General features: G+C 45.2%; 1 protein-coding gene across 1 annotated transcript in view; it reads left to right on the top strand.

Moving 5' to 3' along the window:
• The window catches only part of LOC306970006 (E3 ubiquitin-protein ligase CBL-like), a 33,928-nt gene that overhangs the window by 11,590 nt on the left and 9,465 nt on the right, over positions 1-12,873 (top strand). Inside the window, exons 4-10 of the mRNA XM_079565821.1 lie at positions 4,709-4,855; positions 6,867-7,023; positions 7,162-7,283; positions 7,743-7,880; positions 11,245-11,332; positions 11,832-11,963; positions 12,074-12,289. Coding sequence (XP_079421947.1) covers positions 4,709-4,855; positions 6,867-7,023; positions 7,162-7,283; positions 7,743-7,880; positions 11,245-11,332; positions 11,832-11,963; positions 12,074-12,289 — 1,000 coding nt within the window. The remainder of the gene's footprint in view (positions 1-4,708; positions 4,856-6,866; positions 7,024-7,161; positions 7,284-7,742; positions 7,881-11,244; positions 11,333-11,831; positions 11,964-12,073; positions 12,290-12,873) is intronic.

Raw genomic sequence — 12,873 nt, 5'->3', positions numbered from 1 at the left:
GTAGGAGAACTCCCCAAGTGTAGGAGAACTCCCCGAGTGTAGGCGAACTCCCCGAGTGTAGGAGAACTCCCCGAGTGTAGGTGAACTCCCCGAGTGTAGGTGAACTCCCCGAGTGTAGGTGAACTCCCCGAGTGTAGGAGAACTCCCCGAGTGTAGGAGAACTCCCCGAGTGTAGGAGAACTCCCCGATTGTAGGAGAACTCCCCAAGTGTAGGAGAACTCCCCGAGTGTAGGAGAACTCCCCGAGTGTAGGAGAACTCCCCGAGTGTAGGAGAACTCCCCGAGTGTAGGAGAACTCCCCGAGTGTAGGAGAACTCCCCGAGTGTAGGAGAACTCCCCGAGTGTAGGAGAACTCCCCGAGTGTAGGAGAACTCCCCGAGTGTAGGAGAACTCCGCGAGTGTAGGAGAACTCCCCGAGTGTAGGTGAACTCCCCGAGTGTAGGAGAACTCCCCGATTGTAGGAGAACTCCCCGAGTGTAGGAGAACTCCCCGAGTGTAGGAGAACTCCCCGAGTGTAGGAGAACTCCGCGAGTGTAGGAGAACTCCCCGAGTGTAGGAGAACTCCCCGAGTGTAGGAGAACTCCCCAAGTGTAGGAGAACTCCCCGAGTGTAGGAGAACTCCCCGAGTGTAGGAGAACTCCCCGAGTGTAGGAGAACTCCCCGATTGTAGGAGAACTCCCCGAGTGTAGGTGAACTCCCCGATTGTAGGAGAACTCCCCAAGTGTAGGAGAACTCCCCAAGTGTAGGAGATCTCCCCGAGTGTAGGAGATCTCCCCGAGTGTAGGAGAACTCCCCGAGTGTAGGAGAACTCCCCGAGTGTAGGAGAACTCCCCGAGTGTAGGAGAACTCCCCGAGTGTAGGAGAACTCCCCAAGTGTAGGAGAACTCCCCAAGTGTAGGAGAGCTCCCCAAGTGTAGGAGAACTCCCCGAGTGTAGGAGAACTCCCCGAGTGTAGGAGATCTCCCCGAGTGTAGGAGATCTCCCCGAGTGTAGGAGAACTCCCCGAGTGTAGGTGAACTCCCCGAGTGTAGGTGAACTCCCCGATTGTAGGAGAACTCCCCAAGTGTAGGAGAACTCCCCAAGTGTAGGAGAACTCCCCGATTGTAGGAGAACTCCCCGAGTGTAGGAGAACTCCCCGAGTGTAGGAGAACTCCCCGAGTGTAGGAGATCTCCCCGAGTGTAGGAGAACTCCCCAAGTGTAGGAGAACTCCCCGAGTGTAGGCGAACTCCCCGAGTGTAGGAGAACTCCCCGAGTGTAGGTGAACTCCCCGAGTGTAGGAGAACTCCCCGAGTGTAGGTGAACTCCCCGAGTGTAGGTGAACTCCCCGAGTGTAGGAGAACTCCCCGAGTGTAGGAGAACTCCCCGAGTGTAGGAGAACTCCCCGATTGTAGGAGAACTCCCCAAGTGTAGGAGAACTCCCCGAGTGTAGGAGAACTCCCCGAGTGTAGGAGAACTCCCCGAGTGTAGGAGAACTCCCCGAGTGTAGGAGAACTCCCCGAGTGTAGGAGATCTCCCCGAGTGTAGGTGAACTCCCCGAGTGTAGGAGAACTCCCCGAGTGTAGGAGAACTCCCCGAGTGTAGGAGAACTCCCCGAGTGTAGGAGAACTCCCCGAGTGTAGGAGAACTCCCCGAGTGTAGGAGAACTCCCCGAGTGTAGGAGAACTCCCCGAGTGTAGGAGAACTCCCCGAGTGTAGGAGAACTCCCCGAGTGTAGGAGAACTCCCCGAGTGTAGGAGAACTCCGCGAGTGTAGGAGAACTCCCCGAGTGTAGGTGAACTCCCCGAGTGTAGGAGAACTCCCCGATTGTAGGAGAACTCCCCGAGTGTAGGAGAACTCCCCGAGTGTAGGAGAACTCCCCGAGTGTAGGTGAACTCCCCGAGTGTAGGAGAACTCCCCGAGTGTAGGAGAACTCCCCAAGTGTAGGAGAACTCCCCGAGTGTAGGAGAACTCCCCGAGTGTAGGAGAACTCCCCGAGTGTAGGAGAACTCCCCGATTGTAGGAGAACTCCCCGAGTGTAGGTGAACTCCCCGATTGTAGGAGAACTCCCCAAGTGTAGGAGAACTCCCCAAGTGTAGGAGAACTCCCCGATTGTAGGAGAACTCCCCGAGTGTAGGAGAACTCCCCGAGTGTAGGAGAACTCCCCGAGTGTAGGAGATCTCCCCGAGTGTAGGAGATCTCCCCGAGTGTAGGAGAACTCCCCGAGTGTAGGAGATCTCCCCGAGTGTAGGTGAACTCCCCGAGTGTAGGAGAACTCCCCGAGTGTAGGAGAACTCCCCGAGTGTAGGAGAACTCCCCGAGTGTAGGAGATCTCCCCGAGTGTAGGAGAACTCCCCAAGTGTAGGAGAACTCCCCGAGTGTAGGTGAACTCCCCGAGTGTAGGAGAACTCCCCGAGTGTAGGAGAACTCCCCGAGTGTAGGAGAACTCCCCGAGTGTAGGAGAACTCCCCGAGTGTAGGTGAACTCCCCGAGTGTAGGTGAACTCCCCGAGTGTAGGTGAACTCCCCGAGTGTAGGAGAACTCCCCGAGTGTAGGTGAACTCCCCGAGTGTAGGAGAACTCCCCGAGTGTAGGAGAACTCCCCGAGTGTAGGTGAACTCCCCGAGTGTAGGTGAACTCCCCGAGTGTAGGAGAACTCCCCGAGTGTAGGAGAACTCCCCGAGTGTAGGTGAACTCCCCGAGTGTAGGTGAACTCCCCGAGTGTAGGAGAACTCCCCGAGTGTAGGAGAACTCCCCGAGTGTAGGAGAACTCCCCGAGTGTAGGAGAACTCCCCGAGTGTAGGAGAACTCCCCGATTGTAGGAGAACTCCCCGAGTGTAGGAGAACTCCCCGATTGTAGGAGAACTCCCCAAGTGTAGGAGAACTCGCAGCCCAAATGCATTAAAAATGAAAAGCGAGTATAAATTTTACATACAACAGTTCTTTGTCTCTGCCTGTATGAAAACCTTCTCTTCATAAAGTAAACGTTCTGCTTTCAGTCCGAGGATTAAACCCGGTTGAAACTATATTTATCCGCTTTGTGAAAGCGATGTTGCTGAAGTTGTGCAGCCGCCTGAGTCTGGGGGAGATACGCTTCTCTGAGTTACTCTCGGTTCCCCTTGTCCACGGGGGAAATGCCAGCTCTGCAGGATTCACTTCCTCTGTCTTCACAGAGTCCACTCACCCGTTTCTCTCTATCCGCTGTGTACTTTACTTTATACAAACCAGAACTAGAACTAAACCGTCTCAATCTGCTGTTATTTCTGCTTTGGACGACGGGATGATCATGGATGAATATATCACTGAAGCAGGGTTCTAGACTGCGACCAAAATGCTCACATATGCGACTATTTTTAGAGAATGTGCGAGTAAAAAAAATAAGTGGTAGCACCTGTGCGAGCAAAAAAAATAAAGAAAGTCTAATAGGCTTTATGGGGAGTGCTGCAAATAACGTTATAAACAGCGCACTGACACACTGAACAAACACGCACGCACCCACCACCCAAGCTTCCACTATTATTGAAGAAGTCAGCTGGTAGTTTAGGCTAAACGTTTTGTCCAGGCAAGTGCCCGCTCTCCCTGTTTGTCCGAGGGACAGGTGAAATACAGACAGCAACAGAAGCCACGTGTCCCGACATGAATTAACCTTCTATTACTTTCTGCCAATACGCACTTTCCGACAGCTCATTCCCCAAAGAAGTATTTATTTTCACTTTTATGTTCGCCTTTTGGGGCGGTAGCGCTGCAGCCGAGCAGCGAGCTCACGAGCGCAGGTCAGACAGAAGCACGAGCTCGAGAGGAGACAGGAGCGACTGGAGAGGAGGAGACAGGAGCAGAAAGAGTTTAGCGGTTTATGGTCCTACCTGAGCTCGCTCTGATCTCCTCGCGGACAGAAAAAGCTTGTTTTAGAGCGCAAATGTAAAGCTAACAGAGAGCTAACGTAAAGCTAACAGAGAGCTAACATAAAGCTAACGGAGAGCTAACGTAAAGCTAACGGAGAGCTAACATAAAGCTAACGGAGAGCTAACATAAAGCTAACGGAGAGCTAACATAAAGCTAACGGAGAGCTAACAGCTGCTGTTATGGCCCGCCCTTCCTCAGCCACAGCAGATTCAGCTCCTGTATTTTATTTAGGCTTTAGGCTAAAACGGGTACTTTTTGCCTGTGATTAATATGGTCTTAATTGGCAATATCCTGCAAGTGACAGTGATATTGCAGATTTGGAAAGAAAGAGACAAGCAATTGTCAAGGAAGATGAATAATAGTGGATTGAAAACATAAAATTAAAGCAGAACAATGCAAAAAACATAATAAAACTATATAAAATCACTATTATTAATATGAAAAACTCAATTTTAAAAAGTTTTAACATTGTTTTAATCATTATTAAGATCAATTATTAGTGATTTTAAACATGTTTATAACTGTCCTTGTTTTAATTTATTAAAATGGTGAATTTTGATATTGTGTCTCGAGTCTGTGCGACCAAAATATTGTCTGTGCGACCAAATGAAAAAGTTGGTAGCACCAGCGCTACTAAAATAAAAGTTAGTCTTGAGCCCTGCTGAAGTTTTTGACGTTAGATTCAAGGCACATTTTAAACCATTTCAGAACATGTTTGCAGAGCTACAAACTCCAGGGCTCTAAGATGAGACACAGAGTCGGGGAAATGTACTTGTACTTCCTGAAATCACCTCAGGCGATGAAACGATTATTTCCTGATGTTCTTCCAGGAGGAACTTGACCAAGCTGTCCCTGATCTTCAGCCACATGTTGGCCGAGCTCAAGGCCATCTTCCCCAACGGGCTGTTCCAGGGAGACAACTTCCGGATCACCAAGGCCGACGCCGCCGAGTTCTGGAGGCGCTCCTTCGGGGACAAGTGAGTACCTCGACCACCGGCGCCACATCAGGACCTCACAGCCGACACGAGGTCAGGGTGGTCAACTGTTTACAAACCCTCAGGCACATGGTCTCCACCAGATCTCATTTGTGAACTTCCCTTTTTGTTCCTGTTGCACTTTTCCCTTTTTACACAATCACGCCAGTGTGGGAGTTTCAGTATTACAGCTTTGTGCAGTAATTAACCTCTTAACTCCCGCCTGAACCAGAGGATCTTTTTCCTCACGGCATCACATTTTTATCCCATCATTTTTTTGTTGGTATTCTACTCATTTTTCTAACTTTTTTGTCATTTTTTTGTCATTTTTTGTCACATTTATGTCACATTTTTGTCTTTTTTTTTATCATTTCTTTGTCAATTTTTTTGTCATTTCTTTGTCACATTTGTGTCATTTTTTTTCAAAATTTTCTCACATTTTTGTCATTTTTTCGTCCATTTTTTATCATTTTTTTATAGCATTTTTGTCATTTTTTGGTCACATTTTTATCACATTTTTGTCATTTTTTGTCAATTTCTTGTGACATTTTTGCCATTTTTTCATAAATTTTTGTCACATTTCCATCAATGTTTTCGTCTCAGTTTTGTTGCTATTTTCACAGCTTTTTTCCAGAAGCTTTTGGATTGGGGTAAAGCCAAACTGGAGAAAATGTGCTGGGTTCAGGTGGGAGTTAAGGGGTTAAGACCCACAAATCACCATATTCCTCTGTGTCTCTCTGTGTCTGAGTGCGTTCCTTTGATAGGTTTGTCCGACACAACAGATTTCCACACAATAAATGACAGATGCTGATTTAGTTATGACATTTTCAAACCGTCTAACCTCAACCTGACCCGAGCACATGTTCTTCTGTCGGGCATGGCCCAAATTTAAAAAGTTCTTGAAAAAAAGCATCAAAAATCGCGAAGAAAACAAGGATGAAAACGCAACAAAAATGTGTTGAAAATGCAATAAGAGCTGCAAAAACGCAAGGAAAACGGTCCATGTAGATCATTTTTGTAGGTCTCAGCTTTCAAATGAGGCGTTACTCTGGCCTATAGGCTGTGAGCTGCAGTGTGAGAAGCTTTTAGATTTGGGTAAAGCCAGACTGGAGAAAATGCACTTGGTTAAGGCGGGGGTAAGAGGTTAAAGGCGTCTCTGCCTGTAGAAAGGCAGTGAAGCCACGGGGTTTCCACAGTGATGCTGCTGCTGTAGGGGGGGACCTGTTTTATTTTATTCTCTGTGATGACCTCTGTGATGACCTTTGTGCTGCCTCTTAAAGCAGATTCTGCATGTAAATAACCCCTGTTGTCTAAAGGCGTCTGTTGGAGCCATTTCAGCCCTGTTTGATCCTCCTGCCACTGTGTGGCGCTGTGTGTTTATGTAATTACCTGCCCTATATTCACCTTATTCCGTAGGCTGGCGTGGGCGCCGCCATGAATTGGTCCCGCCCCTTTTCTCCTGTGTGTTAACATGGGGCTGGAGAAGTCCACATAAAATCAGTCACTACAGGAAAACAAAGCCGTTTTCAGGCCGCGCAGAGAAACGCTGCAGTGTCGACATGTCGGTGCAAATGAACATCGGACATTTTACACAAATCAATCGACTAAACGTCAGATTTGAGCAGAGAATATTTTCCCTCGTTCTCCGTTAAAATGAACGGGCTTCGCACTCGACCGGAAGTGTCTGGAAAAAGAGGCGCCGAGACAACGCAAAAAGTGGCAAAAGTGGGCGGGGCGGAATAAGGTGAATAAGGGGGGGGGGGGAAGGGGCACTCAGGGGTTGCAGTATGGAGGCATACATCTTTTTGACCGTGTGTACGTGTTTATAGAGAAACCTGTGTATTTGTTGATGGCGTTGAGGTATGCAATAGAACACAGTATTTTGCGGTTCTTTGTTCTGGAAGACACGCGTCCGAGACGCCTAATCACTGTAGCCAGAGCAGACCTTTGCATCGGGCATATCCTGCCGCTACAGCGTCCCTGCCTGTATAAACACCTCTCTGTGTCTCCTCAGGACCATCGTCCCGTGGCGAATGTTCCGCCAGGCGCTGCACGAGTTCCACCCCATCAGCTCCGGGCTGGAGGCCATGGCCCTGAAGTCCACCATCGACCTGACCTGCAACGACTACATCTCTGTGTTCGAGTTCGACATCTTCACCCGGCTCTTCCAGGTAACGGCCCGGGGAACGGGGAACGCTAGCGTATATCCAACAGGTTCTTCTAAAGCTCCTTTGTGTGTGACATGTGTGTGACATGTGTGTGACATGTGTGTGACGTGTGTGTGACGTGTGTGACATGTGTGTTTGCAGCCGTGGTCGTCTCTGCTGAGGAACTGGAACAGCCTGGCGGTCACTCACCCCGGATACATGGCCTTCCTCACCTACGACGAGGTCAAGGCGCGACTGCACCGCTTCATCCACAAACCTGGCAGGTGAGCAGGGCGGGACAGGGCGGGACAGGGAGGGACAGGGCGGGACAGGGAGGGACAGGGCGGGACAGGGAGGCACAGGGAGACACAGGGCGGGACAGGGCGGGACAGGGGCTGAGGGGGACCAGGCTAAATGATTAAAAGATTCACATTTGTTCAGGAACATGTTTCTAAGAGAGTCTAGTATTCTTGTGATGGGAGCGCAGTTCCTAGTAACATGTTTTGAGGACATTTGTGCAAATAAAATGAAAGATTCTGATGATCAGTGTGAAGTTTCCCCTTGTTCTCCCTCTCCATGTTTACCAAGTCACTCTGGGGCAGACGAAATTCAGACCAATTTGAGCCTGACTCCCCTCGCGAGGCGATTAACAGATTCATTAGTTGATTCTTGGACTTTAATATTTGGTGAACTGGTGTTAAAGGTAACGTCTGCGAGTCTCTAACCCGTGTCCCGTCCCTCAGCTACATCTTCCGCCTGAGCTGCACTCGGCTCGGGCAGTGGGCCATCGGCTACGTGACGGCGGACGGGAACATCCTGCAGACCATCCCCCACAACAAGCCGCTGTTCCAGGCGCTCATCGACGGATACCGGGAGGGATTGTGAGTGACAACAGGGTGTCCGCCGGGTCGTAAAAAGTCTCAAATTCAAGAATCCAAATTTAAGGCCTTAAAAAGTCTAAAATTGGGCCTGCTTGGTCTTAAATCCATGGTTAACTGGTCTTCAAAATTAACGTTCAACGACTCAATTATTTGCGCACAATTTAGTTTAAAAAGTCGACAAATATATGCAGAGAAGCAGCGATGAGGAGCCGCCCGGTGCCGCCACAAACAACGTAAACTCAGCGATAGTCGAGCGAGGCAGAAGGACTCTCCTTCAGAGCTTTATCCTCCACAAACAACGTAAACTCAGCGATAGTCGAGCGAGGCAGAAGGACTCTCCTTCAGAGCTTTATCCTCCACAAACAACGTAAACTCAGCGATAGTCGAGCGAGGCAGAAGGACTCTCCTTCAGAGCTTTATCCTCCACAAACAACGTAAACTCAGCGATAGTCGAGCGAGGCAGAAGGACTCTCCTTCAGAGCTTTATCCTCCACAAACAACGTAAACTCAGCGATAGTCGAGCGAGGCAGAAGGACTCTCCTTCAGAGCTTTATCCTCCACAAACAAACCACTGAAGTCAGCAGAGTTTAGGAATCCAGAACATGACCGAGGTGATGGATCCGTAATGCTGCTGTCGGTGAAAGATACGTCCCATATGAAACAACGTGGAGATAATCCTTCACTGTAAATATCCAACTCAAGGTCATGAACGGCATAATTCACAATAAAGTTTGTCCAAATGTTGGGAAACACAAAGCGAACGCTCCTCAGCTCAGGGACAGAAGGAAAGAGAAAGTCCTGTTACTTTAGAAACACGTTTCTCACTTTGTTCATCAAAACATCTGACAAACAAGTTTAGAAAACAGAAAACCAAACTAGATTCTGGCCTAATAATAAAATCATTAAAATAATTATGATCATTAATTAGCTGTAAAGTTGACAGTGTTTTGTTCTTTGCAAACGAGTGGAAAAGCTGCTTTTATTTTTAGAAACAGTGAATGTTTTACCAGCTCAAGTATTACAAAGCATTTTAAATACACAAACTAAATATCTGTTGTTTTCTTTCATTTAGTCGATAATTGTGAGTAATTATTCAATCTCAATATTCTTATTATGGGATAAGGTTATTAACCCCTTAACTGCCAACTGAACCGAGCACATTTTCTCCAGTTTGGCTTTACCCCAATCCAAACGCTTCTGGGAAAAGCTGTGAAAATAGCAACAAAACTGAGACGAAAACAATGATGGAAATGTGACATAAAAGTGAGAAAACATTGACAAAAAAGTGACGAAAAATGGATGAAAAAATGGCAAAAATGTCACAAGAAATTGACAAAAAATGACAAAAAAAATGACAAAAATTTGATAAATTGATGAAAAAATTACAAAAATATGACAAAAATGTGATAAAAATTTGACAAGAAAATTACAAAAAATTGACAAAAAATGACCAAAATGTAAAAAAAAAATGACAAAAAATTGATGAAAAAATGACCAAAATGTGACAAAATGTGACAAAAAAAATTACAAAAATATGACAAAAATGTGATAAGAATTTGACAAGAAAATGACAAAAATGTGACCAAAAAATGACAAAAATTTGATGAAAAGTTGACGAAAAAATTACAAAAATGCCACAAAAATTGACAAAAATGTGAGAAAAATTTGACTAAAAATGACAAATAATGTGATAAAAAATTGACGTAAAAATGAGAAAGTTACAAAAATGAGTTGAATATCCAACAAAAAAAATGATGGAAAAAAAATCTGACGTGAGGAAAAAGATCCTCTCGGTTCAGGCGGGAGTTAAGACTTGAATGGTTAAAATGCCTAATGTGAAAAATGAAGTTCTTACATTTGAACATCCCACTGTGAAATCAGAAACAACAGTTTGACTCTTGGATTTTTGTGACAATGATTTTCTTTACAGTCCATTTATATATTGCGCATTCAAAAACAGGTCTTATTTTTGAGATTTTGTGGTCTTAAAAAGGTCTTAAAAAGTCTTAAATTTGACTTGTCCAACACTGCAGACACATTTTTACAGATCTGATTCATTGAGCTTTGAATAAAAAAACTAGGAGAAGCTTTGATAAAAACCCCACAAACCAAAAACGACTAAATAAATGGAGGAAAACTGTATTGAAACGCCCAGTTCTTACACCGCTAGTTTTTTGCTATGAATGAACATTAGTTTTGAGTGAATCCGTGACTGAACTTTAGGTTTGAAAAGTCCAAACCTCCTTCAGACACGAACCCGCGGCACCAGGGCGAGTCGTGCTGAGTTTCTGGTATAAATGCTGCAATAAAAGGGTGTTTTTGCTGTATTTAGACGGAGAACCCGCCCTGCACTTTCCACACACTTCAAAGATATGATGAAATCCACACTTCAAAACCAGCGCTTTGAGCTTCAGCTTTGACCTAAATGCTGCCGGTTTTCAGAGTTTCTTATTCTCCATTTAAAGCAACGTGACTCAAATGTTAATTACTGACTCTGTGATCCAGTTAAAGCAACACATTTCACTAAAATCCTAATAAACTTTCATTAACCAGTGTTTATCGTACGGTGAGAGTCTCGAAAGGCGTCGCAAATCATTATTATGATAAAAAATGAAACTAAATAACAAATTAACTAAATAACTAGCTAATTTAAGTAAATTAATTAATTAAAAAAAATAATAATAATAATTAAAGAAAAAAAATCTAAAATAAAAAACATAATCAAAAATAAATAAATATAAAAATACATAGGGCTGCTCGATTATTGAAAAAATAATAATCACGATTATTTTTGTCATAATTGAAATCCCGATTATTCAAACGATTATTTGTTGCCTTTAAAAAAATCCAGCAAAAAAATGACAAAAATCCAGAAAAAAATGACAAAAATCCAGAAAAAAATCCAGAAAAAAATCCAGAAAAAAATCCATCAAAAAATGACAAAAATACAGCAAAAAAATGACAAAAATACAGCAAAAAAATGACAAAAATCCATCAAAAAAAATGACAAAAATCCATCAAAAAAATGACAAAAATCCATCAAAAAATGACAAAAATCCCAAAATTAAAAATTAGAAACAAAAAAAAAGGAAAAAAAATAATAATTAAAAAAAATGGAAAAACAAATTATAATCAATTTTTTGCGATTATGCTAATTTTGTAATCGTTTACTGTTGTAATCGAAATCGTAATCAAATTTCGATTAATTGCACAGCCCTAAAAATACATTTTGATCTCAATCTCATGTGTCTCATGTATCTCGTGTGTGTCTCGTGTGTGTCTCGTGTGTGTCTCGTGTGTCTCGTGTGTCTCGTGTGTCTCGTGTGTGTCTCATGTGTCTCGTGTGTGTCTCATGTCTTTGCAGTTACCTGTTTCCAGACGGCCGTGCTCAGAACCCGGACCTCAGTGGACTCTGCGAGCCGTCGCCCCAGGACCACATCAAAGTCACTCAGGTTTGTTTCTGGTTTAGTTTCTGTTTTAGACGATAGTTCCTGGTGGATCCTGTTTGTTCTTCTGTAGTTCCTGGTGGATCTAAACCTGTTTGTTCTTCTGTAGTTCCTGGTGGATCTAAACCTGTTTGTTCTTCTGTAGTTCCTGGTGGATCTAAACCTGTTTGTTCTTCTGCTGTTCCTGGTGGATCCTGTTTGTTCTTCTGTAGTTCCTGGTGGATCCTGTTTGTTCTTCTGTTGTTCCTGGTGGATCCCGTTTGTTCTTCTGCTGTTCCTGGTGTATCCTGTTTGTTCTTCTGTAGTTCCTGGTGGATCCTGTTTGTTCTTCTGTTGTTCCTGGTGGATCCTGTTTGTTCTTCTGTTGTTCCTGGTGGATCCCGTTTGTTCTTCTGCTGTTCCTGGTGTATCCTGTTTGTTCTTCTGTAGTTCCTGGTGGATCCTGTTTGTTCTTCTGCTGTTCCCGGTGGATCTAAACCCGTTTGTTCTTCTGTGTCGTGAACAGGAGCAGTATGAACTCTACTGTGAGATGGGCTCCACGTTCCAGCTGTGTAAGATCTGCGCCGAGAACGACAAAGACGTGAAGATCGAGCCGTGCAGACACCTCATGTGCACGTCCTGCCTCACCGCCTGGCAGGTCCGTAACGCAGTACCTTCACTGTAGTAACGCAGTACCTTCACTGTAGTAACGCAGTACCTTCACTGTAGTAAAGTTACTGCGTTGCTTCACCCTGAGTTTTCTCCCAGGAGTCCGAGGGCCAGGGCTGCCCGTTCTGCCGCTGTGAGATCAAGGGCACGGAGCCCATCGTGGTCGACCCCTTCCACCCCAAGGCCAGCGGGGGGGTTTCCTTCGCCGGGTTCCAGGGGGCGGGCCGGGCGGAGGCGGCGGCGGCGACCGACGAGGACGAGGACGAGCGGCTGGAGGAGCAGCTGCTGATGATGAGCCGGCTGGCCTGCTCCAAGGTCAGTCAGAGGAGTTCAGGCTCCGAGGTCAGTCAGAGGAGTTCAGGCTCCAAGGTCAGTCAGAGGAGTTCAGGCTCCGCGGGTCGTTCTTTAAAGGAACCGTTTGTAATTTCAGCACTTGCTCAGCCAGAACTTCCAGCATTCCCTGAAGAGAAATCTGCATTAATGAGGACCTGATGGAGATGAAGGGGATTTAGCTTTATTACAAAGAGGAAAGGGCTGGAGTGCTACTTGGATGTAAAAAAGTTGTGAACTTTGACCTTTGGGTACAGGTATCAGTTTCAGCAAAAACATCAAACAAACTGAGGCACTGCAAAGTAGAGATAATCAAAAGTCTGTGTTAATACATGGCTTTTTTTTACATTTTTTCGTACATTTTTTCACTTTTTCGTCAAATTTTCTGATTTTTTTTTTTTGGTAAATTTTTTTTCACTTTTTCGTCAAATTATGCACATTTTTTTGTCAAATTCATATCACTTTTTTGTCCATTTTTTCTCAATTTTTCGTCAAATTTTTCTCTTTTTTGTCAAATTTTTGTCCATTTTAGTCATTTTTTTGTACATTTTTTCACTTTTTCGTCAATT

Source organism: Gobius niger (assembly GCF_951799975.1).
Source record: "Gobius niger genome assembly, chromosome: 11".
Classification (NCBI taxonomy): domain Eukaryota; kingdom Metazoa; phylum Chordata; class Actinopteri; order Gobiiformes; family Gobiidae; genus Gobius; species Gobius niger.
The sequence above is the reverse complement of the archived record's forward strand: the minus strand, read 5'-3'. Positions and strand labels throughout refer to the sequence as shown.